The sequence below is a fragment of the Canis lupus genome, chromosome 22 (assembly GCF_048164855.1).
Source record: "Canis lupus baileyi chromosome 22, mCanLup2.hap1, whole genome shotgun sequence".
Classification (NCBI taxonomy): domain Eukaryota; kingdom Metazoa; phylum Chordata; class Mammalia; order Carnivora; family Canidae; genus Canis; species Canis lupus.
The window spans coordinates 14,124,417-14,148,549 of NC_132859.1; the positions used below are offsets into that span (position 1 = coordinate 14,124,417).

The window sequence follows — 24,133 nt, forward strand, 5'->3', positions numbered from 1 at the left end:
TCTGTAAGAAAGGGATAATAATAGGGTTGCTGTATAGTGGAATTTGAGAGTTTGCATAAAGCACGGTGCCGAACTGCGCAAACACTCAGTAAACATTAGCTAGTAGCATTAGTACTGAGCAGATTGAGACTTTTGCCTTTTGAGGTATTTTATCTTTTAAGTTTACACATATAATCTGTCAAAAACCAATGGAATGCTAGAATTCTACATTTCAGAGAGGAGCCACTTAAAAAAATTTTTTTTAATGTTTTTCTTCTTTTAGACCAATTGTATCTGAGAGAAATGAACTTCTCATTCAGTTTTTATCAGACTTAAGTTTAACTGCAGATGGATTTATTGGTCATTACAAATTCAGGCCAAAAAAATTGCCTACAACTACAGTACCACCTGTTACCACCACGTTCCCTGTAACTACAGGTAAGTTTTTCTGTTTTGATGTTTGTGCACAAACTTTAGGAGTATAAGAAAAATTCTTTTGGGGTAGAAAAAAATAATTAAAGATACTTGAAACTAAAATAAGATAAAATGAAAACTTATCTAAGAGAATAATATGCCTCTATTAATGAAAGAAAAGTATAAGGTATAAAAATGTTTATAAGCTAATAATTTTTAAATGTCATCTAAGAAAATTATGGCCACTTAAAATACTAGGAACCCTGTTATAGGCACAGATCATTATAAGCCCAGTTTTCTTTTCTGGTACTTATAATATTATTGCTTTCTTTTTTATTCTATGGAATTGTAGTATTTTAGATTAAAGTTCTAGGGCCTTGATACCTATTTTCACATATGCCAGTTTTTTTTTTATTTTTAGAAATATTTATTTATTCATAGCAGACACAGAGAGAGGTAGAGACACAGGCAGAGGGAGAAGCAGGCTCCCCATAGGGAACCCGACATGGGACTTGATCCCAGGATCCCCGGATCACGACCTGAGCCAAAGGCAGACGCTCAACCTCTGAGCCACCCAGGCGTCCCCAGCCCAGCTTTATCACCCACCATTTTCTGTTTGCACTGAAAGTAAGGCTGACCTGAGCACAGGCACTTCTGGAAGGGCAGATTTTTCTGAGCCCTCCACAAGTGTGCCACCTTGTGGCCTAGACATGTACCACCTTACATTAAAGCAGTATTTATTTCTCCAGCTCATGTCAGTGGACCCAGATGTCCTTATTCTTTCCAGTGAATTAACTAGCTCCCTAGATTTTTTTTTATCTCTAGTCCTAACCTTTCCCTGAAGTTGCAAACATCGATTTATAATTATTTCTTAGGGTCTTGTGACTGCTAACCATTTAAATTAAAACATATCAAACTCAACTTGTTTTTATTATACTATTTTCTGCCTTAACTCTGCTTCTCCACTGTTTTTTTTTTAAGATTTTATTTATTCATGATAGACAGAGAGAGAGAGAGAGAGAGAGAGAGAGGCAGAGACACAGGCAGAGGGAGAAGCAGACTCCATGCAGGGAGCCTGATGTGGGACTCTCGATCCTGGGTCTCCAGGATCACACCCCAGGCTGAACGCGGTACCAAATCTCTGGGCCATCGGGGCTGCCCCTCCACTGTTTTCCCAGGCATGAGCTGCATTAGTAGCCACACTTAGACCATCTTGGAGGTCCTCTGTCTTAACTCCCCACTGCGTGCCCTCCACCACACACACAAAGCAGACCATGTCTCCCACTTGAATTCATTGTCTGCACCTGTGCTATACAACACCATAGCCACTACTGAACACTTGAAATGTGTGTGGAATTTGAATTTGAATTTAGTTAACTGTAAGAAGCCTCATGTGGCTAGTGGCTATCATATTGGACAGCACAGGAGCCAGATTCCTTCATGCCATATATAAGACCCTTCACATGTTTTATGTAGCCTTTTTTTCTAGATCCATCTTTAGGTCCTACCACCTTTCTCCTTATGCTTCTAAGTACTTTGGATTTTATCCTGAGTGTGGTGGGAACAGTTGATGATTTAGGCAAAGTTCAGGATTAGATTCTCACTTCATGAAGATCACTCTGGTCACTGTGAGGTGAATGAATTCTAGGGTCAAGTGGTCACAGGTTCTTGTGGTTGTTTAGGTGAACTGTGCTATGACAGAGATACAGAGAGAGTCAAGAAACACTGACTGTTGTGCAAGCCAGGGGTCTTGGGAGATATTGACAGGTCTTTAGTTGGTGATTAATTGGACGAGGGAGATCAGGGAGGTGTCAAGAAAGCCTCCCAGTTCTCTGGCTTGCACAATTCCAGAGATAATGAGACCATTACTGAAGCAGAGAACAGGGTTTAGGGGTCGAGTCATCAGTTAAGCTGTGCCTTGTTGGGTCTGAAGTTTCTGTGAGATACTCAAATGGAGTAATCATCTCCAGTTCCATCTTTGGCCTCCTCCAGAAACTTCAGCAAGAGATTTACGTTTGAGAATCATCAACAATACATGGTTGACACTGTGATCCAGAATGAGGTCACCTAAGGAGAGGTTAGGAGTGAAAGGAGCAGTGCTAGAATTCAATCTCTAAAAACTCTCAACTTTTTAAAAAGGAGGATATACTGGCAAAGGAGAGTGAAAAGATAAGAACTTGAAGGAGAGGCAGCTACATTGGATGTTAGGATGTCTAAATTTGAGAGCTTGGTGATGAAAGACCAGCAGGAGGACATGGGAGCCTGGGACTGGGTGATGGACACAGAGCAGAGGGAAGGTCTGAGAAGGAGGGAGCCACGGCACTGAGAGGAGGGGGGACCCCCGAGATGATGGCAGGTACACCTGGAAGGAAGGCTGAGGTGCCACGCAGGGAGTGCAGAGAGAGAGGAGACAGTGAGGTGAAAAGGGTCCAGGTGCTCTAACGATGACTTAAATGCAAGAGAGCAGGGACCTACGGAAGGGAGAGAAGGAGCAGACTGATGCTCTAGACTGATGTTCCGGGGCTGAGAAGAGCTGGTTTCCAGTGGCCACAGAAAGGATGCTCTTTCATCAGACAGGGAGAGCACTAACGCCACTACTTTTTTGACTCAGCTAATTAGGTAAATTTAAGCCCCCAACTTCTGGAGCAATGTTCCCTCTAAATGTTCTCTGAGCTCTTGGTCTTAAAAAAAAAAAAAACACACACACAGAGATGCTACTGTGTTTTTTAACATTAAATTTTACATGTTTTAACACTGTGATCCACTTGAGATCCTTTTTGGAATTAAGTGTGGGTACAAATTAAGAGTAAATAAATACACAGAAGAGTTTACAGAACATGTTATTGGAAGGGCAATGTTAAAATTGCAAATTCTTGCCCAACAAGTACAATTCTGTTACAGTTGTTATGTTTAGTTCTTCCTAGCATATTGCCACATAGAAGTGAGTGATTAGCAAATATTTTGGGAATATTTTTATTGATGATAATGGAAATTAAATATTTTCATTTTGTCAACCCAGTTTCTCAACCCTGGCAGTATTTACATTTTGGGCCAGATAATTCTTTACTGTTGGGAGCTGTTTCTTGTAGGATGTTTATTAGCAGCATCCCTGGTATCTACCCACTAGATCCCAGGAGCAGCCACTAGTTGTGACAGCCAAAAATATTTCAAGACATTGCAAAATGTCAATACAGGGGGAAAAATCACCTCTGCTGGAGAACCACTGTGTTTATCTATTTAGTTTTATTTTTAAATTAGTCAACCTCTCAGTTCGTAAGATCCTTATTGGCAGTGGCAGCTCAAAATAAATGTTTAGTGATTGGCTACATCTAATTACAGGTATAACACTCTTTACACACGAGCAGTGTTTCTGCAAATTTAACTACTCACATTTGGGCAGCTGCATATTTTAAGTGCACCAAGAAAGCTCCCTCTATCCTCAGGGAAACACCATTGGATTCCTTTTGTAAAGTGAAGAATTAGCCTAGATTTTTGAGTTCATATTTGTCGTACTGGGTTTTTCTAAGCAGGGCACATGGAGGCTATATCTATTTTTGGTTAGTGTTAGTTATAAATAAAGGAAGAAAAGAATAGGGCTAAATTTGGGTTATCTTTGATCTCAGGTTTAAAATTCAGCAGAGTACTGAGTTACCCTGAGGAAATTAGAGCAGTAGCGTAAGGAATTTCTTTTGAGTGTTTTCTAATTATTTCATTGCAATGACAGTTTGGTGGCTCAGGGAAATAGTAATTTTAAATGGATAGATTCAGGTCTAAACACCAATTACACTTGAATTAATTTTCCTGAATCTTCTGTCTTCTTTGAATTTAGGTTTAAAACCCACCGTTTCCCTGTGTCAACAAAAGTGTAGACGGACGGGGACTCTGGAGAGCAATTATTGTTCAAGTAACTTTGGTAAGAAATAAAACCCAGCCTTTTCTCTTTAATCAGAAACTTGAGACTGCATGCTTCATTTCAAAAGGAACTGTCATGAATGTGATGATAAAGTGTCAGTTACACTCTTTATTTACCCAAGAAAAGATTTTCCTATGCACTAAGGTATGTTGACTAGTCCTGTTCAACTGAGATTCACATATACACAGAAAATATGCTTTTTTCACATAAACTTAATAATTTGACTTCTGGAGTATGATACTGCTACTCTCTGTGTGCTGGCTGGCTCAGTGTTCCTAAAAAACCCTGTACATGTTTTCCCACATATTTTTCAGGTCTTGAGTATTTTTTCACATATCTGTAATTCCACTTAAGTAAATTAGAAACATATGCAGGCTGGCCTTTCTCAAAAGAATCCAAGTATTTCCTCTGTAATGTCCCTTCAAAGTACTAAATTAAAACTTGGGAACCTGAAATCTATTTAGAAATGCTTATAAATTGGAACCTGAGGAGATAGATACTATAGAATGACTTAGAATTTCTAAGAGCTTTTTCTAATTTAAAAAAAAAAATTGCACTTTCTGTAAAAATCCCTTAAGAGCAAGAGATACCAAATTTAATTATGTGAGTTATTTTCAAAAGGGACATTGGAGAAAAGTCTTGCCAGGAAAAGCAAGTTGCTAAAACCTAAATAAGGTTACCTAAAATGAAGGATCTCCGAGAAGAGGTTTTGCTTGCTTTTTCTGTTTTCTGTGCCTGGAAGTGGTAACTATCTGCAGCCGGACAGAATGTGTTGTAGCAAAGACATGAAGGCACTGACGAATCTAGGACCCTAAATCCTACTGGAGTTTGCAGGCTGAAATTCAAAGAACAGGCATAAAAATGAAAACAGGTTGCTCTCCCATCCAGGGTAGTCTTCTGTGGGAGGTGCTTAAGGAACTCTTCCTCCAGGTCCTTTGGAGCCACCTGATTTCACTTGGGCTGTAGACCAACATTTTGCAGTGAACACGTATCACCAAGGCATGATAAGAATTCCGTTTTATGAATTTTGCACGCTACATGAGCAGTGACTTTTCACTTTATCCTGAAAGGGTCATGTCAGCCAAGTTCAAAACGTAATTTATTCCAGTGTGACTCTCTTATATGGTAATATGACCAAATACTACCACTGGTGGCCCATTGGTTCTCAGCCTGCTTTGGGAACACTCCTCTAGGAACAGCGTTCTGGTTGTGCTACTGGTTTTTCTGGGCAGGAACAGGACTCCTAGAACAGTCTCCCAATGTACATCCCACGCAGCACGAAACTGTCACCCACAAAATGGCAAAAGCATGTCTTTGAGAAACATCATCTTTCCTTCAGTGGTTCCAAAGGGAGACTCTTTCCTCTTATATCACAGTGGTAGAAAGAGAGGGTTACATAATGAAAAGTAACTGAATTTTGCTAGGGTTTTTTGTTTTGTTTTGTTTTGTTTTGTTTTTAAAGCAAGAAAATGTTTTGTTATACCTCAGTTCTATACTTTGTTAAATGAGATATACAAGATGGATAAGACCCAGAAAAACGCAGATACTTACTGACAATTAGAAATGGGGACCCTGGGATGAACCAAAGTTGAAGGAGAGAGGACGGCTAAAGAGAAGGGGGAAGACACAGAAGGGTAGGCACTCAACCACATAGACGCTAAGACTCTGCTCTTCATGGCTCAAACCCCTATCATGCAACCTCTTAGTAGGGTGTTGTCTCTAAAGACTCAAGGTCTTCTTGAGTGATCATAGCAAGAGTCATAAGCTTACTTGGTAAATGACCCCCCATGTTGGATAAAACATTTTAGAGTCCCCACCTCAGAAACAGACTGCAGGGCAGCAGACATTTAGGTTTCTGTCCTAGGCATCAACACCTAACAACCTGGGTAGCATTATGGCTCCATGGCCTCTTTTTTTCAACCTGAATTTTGGTGACAAATGTGCACAGTTAAACCCGATAGCTCTGTTAGGGCCTTCTCTTGAACATTAAAATATTCCCTATCTGAAACTTAGAAGAATGTCAAATTATTTTCAGTTCTGCTGACATTTGCCTTCCCTGTCATATTATTTCCAAATGTTTTCTTCTGCAGTGTTGGCTGGCACTGTGATCACAACTGTCACCCGAGGTGGGAGTTTGCATGCCACAGTCTCTATCATCAACATCTATAAAGAGGGAAATTTGGCAATTCAGCAGGCTGGCAAGAACATGAGTGCCAAGGTCATCGTGGTCTGCAAGCAGTGCCCGCTCCTCAGAAGAGGTGAGTAAGGAGGAGGGAAAACGTTAGTCTTCCTTCTAGGGAAGCTCAAGGAAGGGAATGAGAGAGCAAGCTGCAGCAAGTCCTGGATCTTTCCATGCCCTGGCTAGGCAAGGGAAGTAAAATCAAAGTTAATCTGTTGCCCACTTATGGTGTAGAAAGGAAGGCCTTTGGAGTCGGGCTGAATTGGGCTCTCGACCCAGTTCTTGTAACTTGTGGCCGAAGATGAGATGGTGGAAATGCTGAATGAGTCCAGGAAGCATTTGCAGCTGCACCGGTGGGGAAGAGACACAGAAAGAGCAGGTCTGGGGAGAGAGAGACGGTCAGTTACCACATGTCAGGTGCCAGTACAATTTTAGAGGAAAATATCCCGCAAGGAACAGGAAATTCAGAGCCGAAATTCAGAAAAGAGAGATATCTATTGGGGAATCATTTGCAGATAAAGAATCATTAAATCCACATATGGAAATCAGTTTAAGAGAAATTATGGAAAAATGAAATTTAAATAAGGGGGAAAAACATCCAGAGCCAGAGGCACATGATTTTTTTTTAACAAGTTCTTTAACTTATAAAAGTAATATATGTAATGTGGTTTTTTTTTTAAACTTTTAGTAAAGAAGGATATAAAATAAAAAGTGAAGCCCTTTCCCTTTCCACAGAGGTACCATGAAAAGTTCCTTCTAGAAAGTTTCTGTCTATAGAAAGCACACACATACACCCTTAGACAAATGAGATCGTGCTATACATATTCTACTACAATTTTCCCCATGTGATGCGTGTGTAGACATCGTCCCATAAGCAGCAAGTATAGATCTCTCTCTTTGGAATGGTAACAGTGCCTGGTATTCCACTGTGTGATATACCATGATTTCTCTATCCCATCTCCACGTCTTTCCTCAGTCTTGCTACAGACATCTCCCATAACCAAACCAACACACACACACACACACACACACACACACACACACACACCTCAAAGAGAGAGAGAGAGGCAGAGAATATTCATTTCAAGAAAGCCTTACTATGAATTCAGATTGTTCAGAAAAGTCTGGAGGCTAGCAGCTTCACGTTGAATCTTCAGAGGGAATAGCAAAGGCTCTGTAAAAGATCACAGTTCTCCCCAGAACTGCCAGGAGCAGTAATGCATATAGTTACTTACTGTAGGGTGTCATCACGATGCCAGCGTCCAGCCTTGAGAAGACGTGCACTTGCACAGCCCTCTAAGTTTGTGCAGGCTCAAGATCACTGTGAGGACAATGTTAGCCCACAGAGGAAGGACTATGCCAGAGCGAAAGGACGCACATATTTCTCCTATGACCACAGGAAGGAGGGAGAATACAGGAGGTTGTAATGTGCACTTCCTTTATGACATTGTTCTCAGGCCGTGTAAGTCCTCAGATTTGAACCCAACATACCTCAGCTTAGCTCCCAATCTAGGCCCAACTTAGCCCATACTCACTGTTTACAAAAAACTGTATATCTGATAGAAATACTTTTTAGGACCTACTTTTTGCAAGGAAACTGAGAATGTAAAGGAATACATGACGCATCCATGTCCTCAAGAAACTTCTGTGGTATAAATGCTTGAGATGTTGAAAAATGTTCAAGTCGACTACAGCAACCGAAGACAGTGGATCATTAGTTGCCAAACGCCTGGGAAATCTGGAAGCATTATGGGACCGTGAGGGCCCATCTGAGGATGGTGTGTCAGGGAGCATGGAGGCCCCTCGAGGAAGGACAGCCTTCCACATGAACACAGTGCCTCCTGCCCCGCAGACACGCAGTAAATACGCCAGGCCCGCGGCACTGCAGAGCAGGGCGTCACCGGATCTCATCATTCGTCCATCTTCCTTGAGTTGGCGGGGCTGGAACATGTTACTTACGTGAATTTAGATTTTTTCTGATGAGAGGCTTACACCGGATTTTATCCTGGACAGACTAAATGTATAATGATACCACTTATGGATCATTTATCTAGAGGTGGGTTATTGTCTATGTTGTATCAAACAATACACACAGAGAAGAAAGTTAACTCATGTTCTTTTTTCTTAGGTCTGAACTACATTATTATGGGCCAAGTGGGTGAAGATGGGCGAGGCAAAATCATGCCAAACAGCTTTATCATGATGTTCAAGACCAAGAATCAGAAGCTCCTGGATGCCTTGAAAAACAAGCAATGTTAACAGTGAACTGTGTCAATATAAGCTGCCTTCTGTCGTTGCCTTTGAAAGATTTCTATTTTTCTCAGTAGAAAAAAAAAAACAACAACAAATCTTACAATATCAAATCTTGAGCATTCAGAAAGATTTACTCTTCACACGATGTAGGTACGAGAGCTCGGCTCTCGCTGATGGAAGTTCCGGGGCTGCGCGGAGAGGAGCAGACAGGTGATTGAGAGCCTGCAAGCTTGGTACGGCCACAGGAGACGGAATGTATCGAGTGTTGGCAGTTTGGAAGCAGTTTATTCATACATCTCTGTGAAAGGGTATTTACAGACAAGTTGTGTGAAGATGTAAAAAAGAGATTTTATAAGTGCAATATTTATAGTGATATTTGTTTTACCTTCCAGCGTTTGCTCTGGGGTATTACAGTCTTCTCTTGCATTTTTTTTTAAGTCCATGCTTTAATAAAATATTTTTAAACGATTAGATAACAGCCAGTTAACTTGCTTTTATAGAAGATGGGACACTGTAAAAGGAATATTCCCTGCTTTTTACGTAGTGGTTTGGTATCAATTTGCACTTTGCTGAGAGAGCATTCCAAAGAACTTCAGGGACTAAGTGGATCCCGTAATGTAAGTAGACTATAATTCTCTGTAGAACCAGAGAATGTCAGAGTTAGAATGGCGTCCCTCGGAATCTAGTTCAACTCCTTTATTTTGTAACAGAAATTGAAGCTCAGATATATTCAGTGACTTGTCGAGAAAACACATCTCCCAAGAGACAGAGCTGACAATTAAGCTCCGAAGTCCTGACTGCCACCCAGTCCCTCACTGCCACTAGAAGAGGCCCTCTCTGCCCCAGAGGTAAACCTTCTTATCTCGACTTGGCAGCGTTTGGTTTTTGTTTTCCTTTGCAGCCCAAATCTTAATTGGTCATTTTACAGGACTTGAAAAATTAGAAGTGAATCTGGATGCCTCTGTCCTGTTCATCCCCAGTTACCTGGATCAGGGTGCGTCAGGTAGGATGCTTTCTGCAATTGCCTTCGAAAAATCTGTTTTCGCTCAGGAGGGGAAGAGCGGTGAAAGAACGCCCCTCCTTTGCACACTGCTGTTGAACAGGCAGCTGTACCCGACACAGGGGGGGCCAGCCTGTAGGAGGTTGCCGGCCAGGAGCTGTGCAAGACGGACCCACCGTCACCCTCTGAGAGTAGCAAGGGCATCAGGGATGAACAGAGGCTTGGATCACAAGATCTCTCATGGTAGAACTGAAGTTTTAGAAATAAGGAAAATAATCTTTTGGGTAAAAGCAGTACTCCCGGCCCTAGAAGTGACTGGACATTCAAGAGGGAAAAAAAATTTCAAGAGGAAGAATGCCTCTGTTTTGGCAGCTGAGCGAGCCTAAGCAAACAATGAGTGTGGGCCGGTGCTGGGGTCGGGAATCCTTCCTAACCTCTCCCACTGGGCTGCCCATCAGTCCCAGATAATTCACCGGCTGAGAAAGAGGATCAACTACAGAAGTTGGTGGTTGGCTTCACTGGCCAGCGCCACCTTTTAGAAAGGCCCTCAGAACCATCTGGACTTCACAGCTGTGCCCAGTCAGGATATAACTATGGAATCCAGATTGATTCTAACCTTCTCAAGGCAAGTGAGTCCCTTTCAAGAATACATGTTATGAGACTTTGGAGTGATTACCAAAGATTTTAGTATTTTGGGGCACCTGGCTGCTCAGTGACTCTTGATCTTGGGGAAATGAGTTTGAGCCCCTGTGTGGTGTGGAGATTACTTAAAAAAAATCATTGTATTCTCCTCCTCTAATTGGTGCATTAGAGGCGGCATGCTTGCTGCCATCAGCCTCCTGCATTACCAGCAGAAAGACTTCCATTGGTTTCTGGGTGGGTGCCAGAGTCACAATGGAGGTTAAAATTGGGAAAAGTAATCCAAACTATTTATACCATTGACATCGCTGACACAAGACTTTGAACTGTTGAGGGAATTAGTGGTTGATAACAGATGGCACCAGTTTGTCTTTTAATTCAATTATTCAAAACAGAGGTAAGCTGAATACCGATACTACTCTTTTTTGTCCAATAACCATTTCTTAATTTCTTTCTTGTTCAATAAATCATTTTTATTTTGACTGAACTTGAGTTTCTTTAGTCATAAATTGAAGGAGTTAGACTAGATGACTTCTGGGAATTACTTCTCTTTTAGAAATTATTTCTTCTTAAAAAAAATTTTTTTTACAGTATAATTGCCTAAGTTTTGTTTTTGTTTTTAGTACTTGTACTTGGGGAATCAAACACATAATGAACAAATGGGTGACTATATTAATATATCATAAAACATTTTCAGGCTCTCTTATGTGTTTCCAGGGGTCCTGCTAGCTTAATAGTTATCCTTTGAACTCAATTCCTATAATAAAAATATCTGAATCTTGCAAAGTTCTCAAATTTTAAATTCTGGTATATTACTTATTTACTCAAAGGTTAATCTTAGGAATGCCCAGGTGGCTCAGTGGTTGAGGGTTTGCCTTCGGCTCAGGGCATGGTCCCAGAGTCCCAGGATCGAGCCCCATGTCGGCTCCCTGCATGGAGCCTGCTTCTCCCTCTGCCTATGTCTCTGCCTTTCTCTCTCTCTCTCTCTCTTTGTGTCTCTCATGAATAAATAGAATCATAAAAAAAAAAAAAAAGAAGGTTAATCTTAAAGAGATTTACCTTCTTTTTATCTTTCTGTACAAAAGTGCTGTCAGGCTCCCATTATATCTTCTGGACTGCTTTAGTGAAATAAACTAATAACAAAAATCTTCTTTAAAGAAAAGCCTTAAACTAAGACAGCTACAGGGGCACCTGTATAGTGCAGTCAATTGAGCATGGGACTTTTGGTTTCGGCTCAGGTCATTATCTCAGGGTCCTGAGATTAAGTCCCAAGTCAGGCTCCGCACTCAGCATGGGCTCTGCTTGGGATTCTCTCTCCCTCTTCCCTGTCCCTCCCCCCTTACTCTCTTGAGTTCTCTCTCAAATTAATTAATTAAATAAAATAGCTGCAGATTAGTAGTTCTAATGTGAGTTAAGTAATAATAAGCAGAAACTACTTTGGCTTGAATTCATGGACATATCTATGTAAGTGCAAACAAATCTGCGAAAAACAAAAAGTAAATTCAAGTAGAAAACACTTGAAGAAGGTGGGAGGGGGAGGAGCTTGTCCTAAGTGTTTTAAGGCCCTTATATTGAGAGAGGGAAGGATAAAAATATTAATTTAGACTACTGATAACTTACGCCTTTACATTAAAATATCTACGGTACCTATAAAAGAATATAGCCTGAAATTTTAAAAATAGCAGAACAAAAGGTAAGAAATTAAAGTGAAATCAGGGAAATTATCACAAAATTTTATAAAAATCCACATGTATCAATAATTTCAATATATGTCACTACATACTTGAGTTAAAACTCAAAAATTATCAGACTGGATTAGAAAAACAAAATTTAACTATGTGTGATTTGAAAGAGACATCTAAAACATAAGGACACAGAAAACCTGAGAGGGAAAGGATAGAAAAAGATAAACATACCAGGCAAATACTAACCAAAACAAAACTGATGTGGCCTTATTAATATTGGGAAAAAAAAACCAGACTTCCAGGCATTACTCAAGATGAAGAGAATTAACAGATAATAATAATTCTAAAATTTGCATTCAGCTTCTAATGTCCTTCAAAATACGTAACTAAGTCTGGCATAGTATAAATGGAAATTAAGTTTATCATCATAGTGGGAGATTTAAACATATTTATCTCAGGAATTGGCAGATTTAAAAGAAAGACCAATAAAGATATTGAAGATTTGAACCACACAGTTGACTAGATTTACCTGATGGATAAGTATGGAACAAAACCAAAAGCACATTTTTAATCTCAATATGGAACAATCACAAAACTTCCCCACTTACTATACCATCAAACAAATTTCAACAAATTTCAAAGCACTAGTATCCTATGGAAATCCTTCTCCAAAAACAATGAGTAGTTAGAAATTAAGAAGTAAATAACAGTAAAAAAAAAAATTGGGGTGTTTCAGCTGGATGGGGTGTCTGGTTAAGCGGCTGCCTGCAGCTCAGGTCATGATCTCAGGGTCCTGGGATCCAGCTCTGTATTGGGCTCTCTGCTCAGTGGGGAGCCTACTTCTCCCTCTCCCCCTCCACCCCACCCCGCACATATACATGCTCTCTTTCTCTCAAATAAAATCTTTACCAAACAAAACAAAACAAAACCCTGATGGTAGGAATTGAAAAATGTGCTTTTAAATAACTCATGATCAAAAGGAAATTATAGGGATGCCTGGGTGGCTCAGCGGTTAAAGCATCTTGTCTTTGGAGACTAACCATGAAGTTAAAAAAAAAAAAACCAAGAAAACAATTTGGGAATAAAAGTTACTCTTGTTGTTATAGAATCTTAAAAATAAAAGGACCTTAATAAAAGGACCTTATGAACCACTTTTCATAAATAGATTTGAAAACTTAGATGAAGTGGCCAAACTGCAACTCAGACTCGAGTAGAAACAGGATTCCTAAATAGTCCTACAACCATTAAAGAAATTCAAACGGTAATTACAACTCTTTCTTCAAATAAAAGGCCAGGTCCAGATAGTTTGACTTGGAAGATCTCCCAAATATCTAAGGGACAAACACTGCCAATCTAACACATAGTATTCCAGAGTATTCTTATAAATAAAGAAGTCACATTCGGCTATTCCTTTTATGAGATGAGTGTAATCTCAATACCAAAACTTTAGCAAACATAGGATCTAGTCTGAATTCATTCATGAACACAGGTGCAAAAACAAAATAATTATCAGACAAAACCCAACAAACAAACTAGGTCATGATCAAGTTGGATTTATCCCAGAAATGCATGACTGATTTAACATCAGGAAATCAATGTACATACTTCACTGCATTAATAGATCTGCAATGTCAGGGGGTCTGAGGTGCAACTAAACATTCAGGCTCATGAGCACCCTAGGCTGCTCTCGCTACTATTATCCCCAGAAAACAGTAGCACAAGGACCAAAGCTTGACTGGATAGGGCCAGACTTTCTACTATAGGAGTCGTAGCAACAGGCAGCAGTGCACACAGCCATCCGTGAGCTGCTTTCTTTGGCCTTCCTACATAATGTCTCAGATGCCAGGAGATTCCATTCATGTCAGGTGGGTGCAGACATTCCAATTTAAAGTTCACATCTCCTCAGAACAGGATCTCTTGTATTAACTCCATAGGCATAGCTTCCAGAGTCCTCATATATGACATCCCTCATTATAAGAGTTGTACACTCAGGAAGAGCCAAAGCTGTGGCTCCCCATCAGGTATTTATAGTTCAATTATGAGTTCCTCACAATCCAAAGCAATTTACCAATCAGGGCTCATGTATACTACAAGCAAGTTTGCCTAGCAACATAGTAGACATACTGTGATAACAGATGATGAGGTAAACTAAACGGGAGTCAAACAAAGGTCAGCTCTTAACAGAATGGGGAAAGTTTCTGTGAAGCCCTATTTGCAATAAAGAAGAAAAATCACTTGATCTTAATAATGCAGAAAAGCATTTGGTATAATTCAACATTTCTTGATGACAAAATAAAACTTCAGGAAACTAAAGATGGATGAGGGCTTCCTTAAGCTGACAAAAACAAAAACAAACCCACAACCCTGCAGCAAATGGTGATATATTGAAAGCATTTAAATATCAGCAATAAAACAAAAATGCCTGAGGTCAACATTTCTATTAAAATTGCACCAGTGGGTCTAGTTAATGTAGTAAAGAAAGAAAAAGAAATAAATGATATTGGACAGGAAGAAATGACTGTTATAATGCAAAGATGATATGATCATTCAAATAGAAGAGCCAAAAAAAAAATAAAAAAACCTGAGGTAAGGGGCGCCTGGGTGGCTCAGGGGTTGAACGTCTGTCTTTGGCTCAGGTCGTGATCCCGGGGTCCTGGGGTTGAGCCAGGGAGGAGCCTGCCTCTCCCTCTGCCTCTCCCTCTGTGTCTCTCATGAATAAATAAATAAAATCTTAAAAAAAAAAATCTGCAGGTAAGTGGTTAGAGTTAACAGACTTTCACGAGTTGGCCCCTTAGATAGATATATATATATATATATATATATATATATATATACACACACACACACACACATATACATATATATACACACACATGTGTGTGTATATATATGTATATATATATATATCTGCAATGTCAGGGAGTCTGAGGTGCAACTAAAACTCTCCCCTTTTTTCCATATATATATATATGGAAAAAAAAATATATGGAATATATATATATATATATGCCCTATATATATATATATAGGGCATATATATATATGTCCTCACCTAAGGACATTTTTAAAAATCTTTTATAATTAAGCATCTTGAATTAAATATGTGAGGGTCATTACTTACACACTAAGCCTCTTTTTAACATGGAGTCTAAGGATGTATAAGTATGGGAATACACGTGGATGTACAGAATTGGGTATTCAGACACAGTAGCTCTGGGACAGACATAGAAATTTGTTCTGGATTATTTTATTTTATTTTATTTATTTATTTTAGTTTTTTTTTTTTTTCCTCATGAGAGACCTAGAAAGAGAGAGGCAGAGACACAGGCAGAGGGAGAAGCGGGCTTCTCGCAGGGATCCCATTGAGGGACTTGATCCTGGACCCCGGGATCATGCCCTGAGCCAAAGACAGACGCTCAACCGCTGAGCCACCCAGGGGTCCTTGTTCTGGATAATTTTAAAGTTGTTATTTAAAATCCTAACTTTTAAGTCACGGGGATGAAAGGTGCAGCACGGGGAACATAATCAATGGTACTGTAATAGTGTTGCATGGTGACAGATGGTAGCTACCCTTGTGGTGAGCACAGCATAATGAATAAACTTGTTGAATCACTATGTTGTACACCAGAAACTAATGTAACACTGTGTCTGCTGTTCTTCAATTAAAAACATTTTGAAAACTAGACTTCTACTTTATTTTTGTAATTTGCTTCTTCCTCCAAGAAACAAAGTCAACAATTAGATCTTAAAAGGCTAAAATCTGATTATAACTTTGAAATGTTATCTTTTACTTGAAGGATATTCCCATGGCATTCTGATATTAAGACTGAGTTACATTTAAACAGTGAGAGAGCTTTCGAGTACAGAAGTATATTAAGAAAACTTACACACTTTCATACAGCTGGTTAACTTATCTTACAAACAAGAAATTAATATTAGACTCCTAGACAAGGAAAAGACTTGGATTCTCCCTCACAGTGTCCTATGAGTGAGAGAACTTTAGTTTCCTTAATGAATTGGATCCTTTCTGAGATCCCTTAGAGAGGTCTTAAATTGTTTCTAGATCCTTGAATAACCAAGTTGATCAGGTTATAAAGTGGCATAGAGAAAAAAAATCAACCAGTGTTTCCATTCTAAACCCTTGGTCCCTCCATGGCCTGGCTTGTTATTTTTTTGAGACTGACTCCTGATTTTCTATTTATGTTTACTACTCTTCACTCTCCCCCTTTTTCCTCTTATATCTTGTTCATCTCATTGGTCTGTTTCTGTCCTTGGTCATAAGTGAAGACTTTAATAAACACTTCATCTGGAAAAGCAAGAACTAGGCATCTTCAGTTCTGTTCTCTGATCAAGATGAACTGACAATGAGAAATTAATTTAAAAAAGTAAAGCTTTGGAATATATCTTACCTGATACAACAAATTGAGTTCAGGCTCTCAAGTCAGTCATGATTCAGTCGTGGACAAATTACTTCAAATGTGACTTTCTCACCTATAAAATGAGAAGGTTGAAGTAGGTAATCTAAGTTTTCTTCCAATCTGATATGACAAAATAGGTTCTAGAGCACAAAAACTGTTAGATATGTGTCTGACTGGACACCAGTTCTAGGATATTTACACAAGTAAATAATGCTAAATTTTCATTCAACAAATTTGTGCCATTCACCACCAACACTGAGAGAACTGTTTTGGCCTAGTTTTCTAACTTAAAAAAAAAAAGAAAGATTCTGCATTAAAACAATCATTATAGAAAATGTAGTGATTGTTTGCTATTTCCACTGAAATATTAAATGGGGATGGATGAGTTTTAAATTTTTTTAAATTTAAAACATTAAAATAGCCTCACAAAATTTATTAAATTTTTAGATGAGTTACTGAGCCTAGTACTTTCCTCCTCAAAATTCTTTTCCAATAGCACCTGATAATTTTTATTGTCTTTGAATAAGAATAATCTGCCTAAAATTGAAAAATGGATTTACTAGCCTTTCTAATGAAAAGAGAGACCAAGACACAGAGACAAATACACAGGAAACTCAAGACTGCAGAATGAAGAAAATAGAGCTTACCTATCATTTGGCTGAAACAGTTCTTTTTTTAAACATATGCTTACCTCCTACATAAACCTGCTGTTTTGCCTCTTCTATTACTGTAACCTAATTTACATCAGAAATCATGTCGCCTGAAGATGGTTATTTTTAAAGCATGTAGGTAGCACATTAAATTTTTCCTAATTTTGAATGGCATATCAAAGTATTTCATAATGAGGACAAGGGGAGCAAAAAAACAATGTGATATCAAATGAAGAGGAACGCTATAACTGGTAATTCTTCTAAGTCTATCTTCAAGAAACACATGTTTATGAATAGGACAGTGATGCCAAAGAGCTAACAAATTAACTTACAAATGAGAAATTCAGGGCAGCCGTATCCCTGGTACCATTAATATTTTCTTAGTGTAATCTGAATAATTAGACCCAATTGGTTTACTCCTCAGGGCCTACCTATAACCTCAGCCTGCTTAGATTTTATAAATGTATTTTCTGAGGAAAACAAAAATTTCAGTGTCAATGCAATTCCAATAAAAATCCCAACTAACTCTTTCAGTTTATTTATAGGCAGATTCCAAAACTTAGATGAAAAAGAAAGAAGCTAGAATAGCCAAAATTATTTTGAAAAAGTAGTACTGAATAATTTACCTTGGTATTTATTACCATACTTCACACCACTGTGTTGTTAATGATGGGCTACTAACTTGCATATTCAAGCACTGTTTTCTTTTGGAATGATACTGAGCTGTAAGTCTACTGTTATTTTCTTATTTTAGTAAGTTGTAGCCTTATGTATTTTTGTCAGGTTAATGAAGCATAATTTCTATTCATTAAAATTTACCCTTTTTGAGTGTTTAGTTTGACTAATTGTACCATCAATCTTCTCCTCCCACCAGATCTTAGTAACCAATGATCAGATTTCAGTTTCCATAGTTCTCTTTCCTAGAATGTTGTATAATCATACGGCATGTAGCCTTTTGTGATGAGCTTCCTCATTTAGCACGATACTTTTAAGATTCGTCTGTTATAGCATAGATCTGTAGTTTGTTCTTGGGCCAACTTGGGTAGGCTGTTTTGTTTCCCAGGATTTCCTTCCTTATATAGGATGAGCCACAAGACACAGTTCAGTGTGAAATTTGGAGGACAGACGTGAAGCAGCAGCCATCTGATTTTCTATGCAGGCACTTTGGTAGCTCATATGGGGTATAACTTATCTGCTGGCTCAACTTTTGGGATGGGGCAGCAGTGTGGTCTTTGTTGTCCTACCTTTCCTAGGATCTTACTTCAAAGCTTCTTCAACTCCGAGGTCAAGTGTGTGTTTAGCAACCTGACAAAAGGTAACTTTTCACACAGGATACATCTAATTATCCAAGTTTGAGCCCATGAAGAGTGACATAGGTGTCCATCATCCTCCTGGGTTCCAGCTTCGTTCTTCTTGTTTCTTCCACTTTACATCTACTGTTCCTTCCTAATTGTCTACCCTGTGAGCTCTACATTAGGTGCAGAAACAGCAGCCTCACAGAGATAGATGCTTAACCAACCCCAATTGTGGAATAGCAAATCCCTGTAAACAAATCACTATGCAAACACACACACATGCCTGCAAATATCCTGGCAGTTCTGCTTCTCTGCCTGAACTCTGATGTAATTCTGGATTACTGACTAAATAAATATCCACTGTATGGATGTACAATTTGTTTATCCATTCACCACTTGATGGACATTTGGTTGTTCTCAGTGATCCGGTTTGGGATCATGGAGAAAGTTGCTATAAATGTTCACATACAGGTCTTTGTGTGAACATATTATTTCAAAATATGGCATTTATAAATGTAAGAAATAGCTAAAAGATTTCAATATGATTGCCACTGGAGGTGGAAAGGAGCACAAAGGGGTCTGATGTTGATGTTTTACATTTGAGACCTTTCTCCCCATGATTTAAAAAAAACAAAACACCGAATTATACATTCTAAAATAGTGAATTTTATGCTAGGTGAATGATATTTCAACAAAAAAGTATAAAAGTATATGATAATCCAATAAGCAGACTATGCCAATTTATAATCTAATATCAAGTTTTATTTACCTTTTTTCTTACAATATGCTGTCATTCAAAATATACCTCATAAGTAACTCATGCATACAGTAGGCACTCTATAAATATTTTGATTTAATAATTAGGTATTTTTTAGAATGACTAAAAATCCTGATGTAAAATCCCAATTGGGAAGTGCATAATCCCATTGTAGACAAAATATATAACTTTACAATAAACATTTTTATAAGAATTTGCCCCAAAGAGGGAACACTTACAATTTGGAAATTAAAAAATAAAAAGTAAAAAGCAAGATGAAACACAATACCAATATATTTAGCCAATGATCCCTGGATCAGTGGTGCTTACAGACCAAGGGTTACCTGCACCCTGTGGCCTTAAGACCATCTGAAATTCAGTTAAGAAGATAATTATATATTAACCACCTTTTAACAGGAAATGCTGCAAGAAAATATAAGCAATAGTCTGTGTAACTTTTTAAACTACATCCCTTACATGAACACAGGAAAAAAATTTAAATACATATTTTATTCTCCAATTTTAAAAAAATCAAGGCTTTTCATCTTAAGCAGCAAGAATGATCCACAAATAAGCAAGAGGTCACTTTTATAGAAGCTATGTTAAATTCTGTGGAAAATACTTTGGGAGATTAGTTCAAGAACCTTAGTCCAAATATAAAATAAATCTTTGCATTAAAGGGTCTTTCAGTGTTTACAAAAACAAAGCAGGCTGTGACCACTTATGATAAAGTATCTTCGAAATCCTTATTTTGGGTTAGCTTTATAACTATGAACAGTCACTCCAACCTGAAAAAAATTATAGCACTATCATGATAAAAATGAAAAGCCACCAAATGCCTAATCTTAGTGAAGTACCTGTGCAAACCTATAAACATACTCAAATACTCGATTGCTATAAAATGAAAAGTCTACTAACTATATTTTTCAAAAACTATATAATTCTATAAAAATTTAAATATGTGGACTATATCAATACATGGAAATGTATATATAAAATACTATTAAGTGAAAAAAACAAAATAAAAAATATAAAGTGATTACAACCATGAAAAAGTAAATATATTACAATAACAAAAACTGAAGTGAATTGAAATTTATAGAGACATAAATAGATTCAAATATCCATTGGGGTTTTTCTTTGTTACTTAAGAGTATAATAAAATAAAAAAAAATACCTATTTTAGATAAAACTATACTCCTGAACAATAAATACTGAACTACATGTGAACTCCTAAAACAGAGATTTTAAAAACCATGACTTACTACATTTCAGATGTGTCCTATGAATGGAGATCAGCCTACATCTGCTGATCTTCATTTTACAAAACCTTCTGGCAATGTATACAATTATAACTGCCCTTCTTAAACATAAAAAGAAAAAAATTTAAAGCACTGTTCAAGTTAGAAAACCAAGCAGCATGCTAACAAAATCTATCTACTTAATCTGTTTTGGCAAAAAGCTACTAACGGAGGATTTTAAAAAACTAATTCTATATACATATTTTACATAATATATTTATGCTACAAATATTTTAAAGAATGGCTTTTACATAATTCTTCATTTTAATTTCAATAGATACCTTATTGATTTAATCACAAATTATGCAAATGCAGTCTTTCAGGTTTATTACTGAAAATTATTCTCTCCATGGTTTAGAAAATGGTTAATTTCTTGGATAAAACATAGCATATTTAGAAGTCCGAAAGCCAAGTAAATCCCTTATTTCATTTCGGAATTTTGACAGATCTTGACGTAGTTCATTTAGGTTTTCCACAGTTGCCTGATCTGTACTTTGCATCTTCTGCCTCATGGACGTCAGATAACGATGCACTAAGCAGCACATCACTTTTTGGTAGTTCTCATCCCTCTTTTGCTTCAGATTTCTCCATTCCTTGAAAACAAACAATTACATGGTACTAACAATGTGTATAAACCACATTTAAATGAGGTGGATTTTTAAAAACATTCACCGATACAAAAAGTTGCAATTTTAATTTCTTACCTTTAAACTGTTTTGCCGTTTAACTTTGCCTTTTGATGTATGAGAGCAAATCCACTTACTGAGGCTACTAATCATGTAGCATATAGTCTTTGGTGAAGGAATGATGTTGAAAGGTGGGGGTAATGTGCATTTGTCATCAAAGTAGCTAAGCCATAACTTTGCTCGAGCAAACTTCCATTCTTTGTCTTCATGATTCTGTTGAGACATTCATGAAAAAGCACAATAGAATATGATCACACACACACACGCACGCTCGCGCGCGCAGGGGGGCAGAAGGAGTAGGAGCAAGGGAGAGAGGTAGAGGGGGACAGAGGGAAAGAGAGAGAATTTTAAACTCTCCAAAAGTTTGCACACCTTGTAGGTAAAAATGTGGTTCAAGATTCGCAGTTAATACATTACTTACATTTTAAAAATCTATATTTAATTTAAATATTATACTAATTCTTATAATCTTTGGTTGCCTTATCTACTGCATACATTTGGTATGATCTGAAAGAATATAAAGTCTTTGAAAGAATGAACACTTACTGCTATCAACTGGAAGCTTTTGTGAAGCATTGCCACCAGCAGCTTGGTGAGCACAATCACTACCACGACATTGTACGTCCCAACAATAACCGCTCCAACAAAAGACTGCAATTCTTCTCCATAACTAAATCTCGTGACAAAGATTGCCACATGTGCTAAGGAGAAAATATACCAGAACAAAGCAAAACAAGTGCCAATGAACCTGTAAAGACAATTACATTTCTGTTTAAAAGAAAATTAAAGAAATTAACTAGCAAAAATGAAGAATTCATTTATAGTAGCATTCCGTAAATAAAATATTGATAATCTAAGAATATTTTATAAAATGAATGAAGTTGAACCCAACAGTACAGACATGCCTTCCCTTAAACAAAGAGACAGACTCAACAGGAGGATAAATTATTTTTGTTTAACCTCTTATTGCCCTCCTGTCTATTCTAAACAAAACAGCCTCTAAGATACTGCTAATGCCTAGATAGACGACGTCACCATCACTCCTCTGCGAAGGAACTTCAAATGGCTCTCAACCTCAGTAGCCCCAAGTCCTTACAAGTATCAGTAAGGTTCTAGATCTCCTACACCTTTCCCTCTGATTCACTACATCCCGTTCACACTGACCTCCTGGCTTTTCCCTGAACTTGCCAACCACACTCCCATCTCAGGGCATTTGCCTTTGCCATTCCCTTTATCTGCTAATATTCTTCCACCAGCCATATTCTTCAGGTCTTGATCCTCCATCAGCGTGACATCTTTACTTAAATGTCATCTCCGGTGAGGCCCTCCCCAGTCTCCTATCTAAAACTGTACCCTCTCACACATATAACCTCCCTGGCCCAAGCTTTGTCTCCTTAGCCTCTTTTATTGCATAATATACTATATATTTTATTTCTCTTTTTATTGCCTCTATCATCTCACTATGATATAATAGAAACTCCATGAGGTAGTTTTATTCATTGGTGCTTCATTCACTCAGCACTTTGAACAGTGTGTTACAAAGAGGGTGTTAAATGAATACTTACTGTTCATTTAATTTTATTCCTTAAATAAGATGATATATGAGTATCTAAAGAAGAGTTGGTACATAGCAGAAATACAACAAATGGGTAATTCCACACCTTCTTCTCCATTATGTTATTTTACAATGAGCGGAGGTATTTTCTCTGCCCCAACAACTAATTGTTCAATTTCTTATGATATGACCAATTAGAAGAAAAAATTGTTGATGAAACTCTAATGATTCTCAATTCTAGTGACCTCCTACTAAGTGTGGAAAATGCAAGAGACTGCTTTGGCTGTAATAGTGATGGACAGTTGCTACTGACATTTACTATGTAAAGGGCAGAAATATCAAATGTCCTGTAATATAAAGGACTGGAGGAAAACTGTCCTGCCCAAAATACAATGTGCAAAATGCCAAGAGTTCCTCTGTTAAAACAGACTGTAGTGGGGGAAACAATGTAATATTTTGGGCCTATCATTTACTTGAGATTCTATTTCTATAAAGATTAACTATCAAATGATTCATGAAAAATAAGTATTTCTTATTAAAAAATGTCTTAGAGAAAATTTGAGGTTCTATTTCTCTAGGTACTAATTCATATACAACACAATAGAGAGAAATATACTTATTAAAAATTTTAGAAGACACTCACGAATGGAAGGTATCATTGCTTTGCTGTTCACAGAAGATGCCTACACAGTCCTTCTGTTCTTTTGGGGTATAGCCTTTATCATACAGTTGTGTAAGTCCAATTGTGAAAGAAAACAAAACAAGAAGGAACATCCCAAGAAATTTTCCAAAATCTTGTAACATCTGTCCCATTGAAATCTGTGGAATATATTATATAGGTGTTCGTTAAAATTATCAGGAAAACAAAATATTAAGTATTAAATGACCAGGCAATAAAGGTAAAACAAACATATGCCACAGTCTACTCTTTTTATTCCATCTGGGTAAGATAGTTCTGTACTTTTGAAACATCCATAATCTCCTTGCCTAACAAAACGCCACTCTAATCATGCCAGCACTGTGAGTATTGGATGGCACATTTCTTGAATCTGGACCAGGTGTGCAGAGGACATTGCTGTGATGAAGTTAAGAGATAGATATGGAGATTTAAGAAAAGCCTAATTTGCAAAGAATAAAAGGAAACTCTTTGCTCAAGCCTAAAGGGAAAGAAATGCTTATATTTATAGCTTCTTAAAATTTTCAATATAAAATCATGACATAAAGTATTTCATTTGATTTTTGTGACCAGTTCTAAACCAATTCCCAAAAGACAGCATTTCCTCCTTCAGAATTGCCTTAATCTCTTTTGCCAAGGTGGTCAATTTTCTTTCATTTTAGGTCAATTATAAGAAAATGTTATGTGTTCAAGCCAGATGAGTGGGTCTAGTACCTGGGTCCCTACTGTAATG

At 37.7% G+C, this 24,133-nt stretch overlaps 2 protein-coding genes across 13 annotated transcripts in view; one reads left to right on the forward strand and one right to left on the reverse strand.

The window, feature by feature from the left end:
• PCOLCE2 (procollagen C-endopeptidase enhancer 2) overlaps nucleotides 1–10,864 on the forward strand; it is a 64,306-nt gene extending 53,442 nt beyond the window's left edge. Inside the window, exons 6-10 of one of the 2 annotated variants that reach the window (XR_012014828.1) lie at nucleotides 263–417; nucleotides 4,223–4,306; nucleotides 6,397–6,564; nucleotides 8,614–9,586; nucleotides 9,667–10,864. Coding sequence is in view for 1 of the 2 variants with exons in the window: in XM_072792412.1 (XP_072648513.1) it covers nucleotides 263–417; nucleotides 4,223–4,306; nucleotides 6,397–6,564; nucleotides 8,614–8,744 (538 nt within the window). In the remaining variant the exon portion in view is untranslated. Of the gene's footprint in view, nucleotides 1–262; nucleotides 418–4,222; nucleotides 4,307–6,396; nucleotides 6,565–8,613 lie in introns of both variants that reach the window. The other variant, XM_072792412.1, reaches the window with a different exon arrangement.
• Nucleotides 1–24,133, reverse strand: part of TRPC1 (transient receptor potential cation channel subfamily C member 1) — a 107,396-nt gene that overhangs the window by 22,354 nt on the left and 60,909 nt on the right. For 5 of the 11 annotated variants that reach the window (XM_072792400.1, XM_072792407.1, XM_072792405.1 and 2 more), the window contains 4 exons: nucleotides 23,368–23,543; nucleotides 21,716–21,917; nucleotides 21,188–21,382; nucleotides 19,166–21,076 (listed from right to left, as the gene is read on the reverse strand). In XM_072792400.1, the coding sequence (XP_072648501.1) occupies nucleotides 20,849–21,076; nucleotides 21,188–21,382; nucleotides 21,716–21,917; nucleotides 23,368–23,543 (801 nt within the window). In that variant the 3' untranslated portion in view covers nucleotides 19,166–20,848. Of the gene's footprint in view, nucleotides 1–16,471; nucleotides 16,554–19,165; nucleotides 21,077–21,187; nucleotides 21,383–21,715; nucleotides 21,918–23,367; nucleotides 23,544–24,133 lie in introns of those variants that run through there. The other 6 variants (XM_072792402.1, XM_072792401.1, XM_072792403.1 and 3 more) reach the window with 2 other exon arrangements.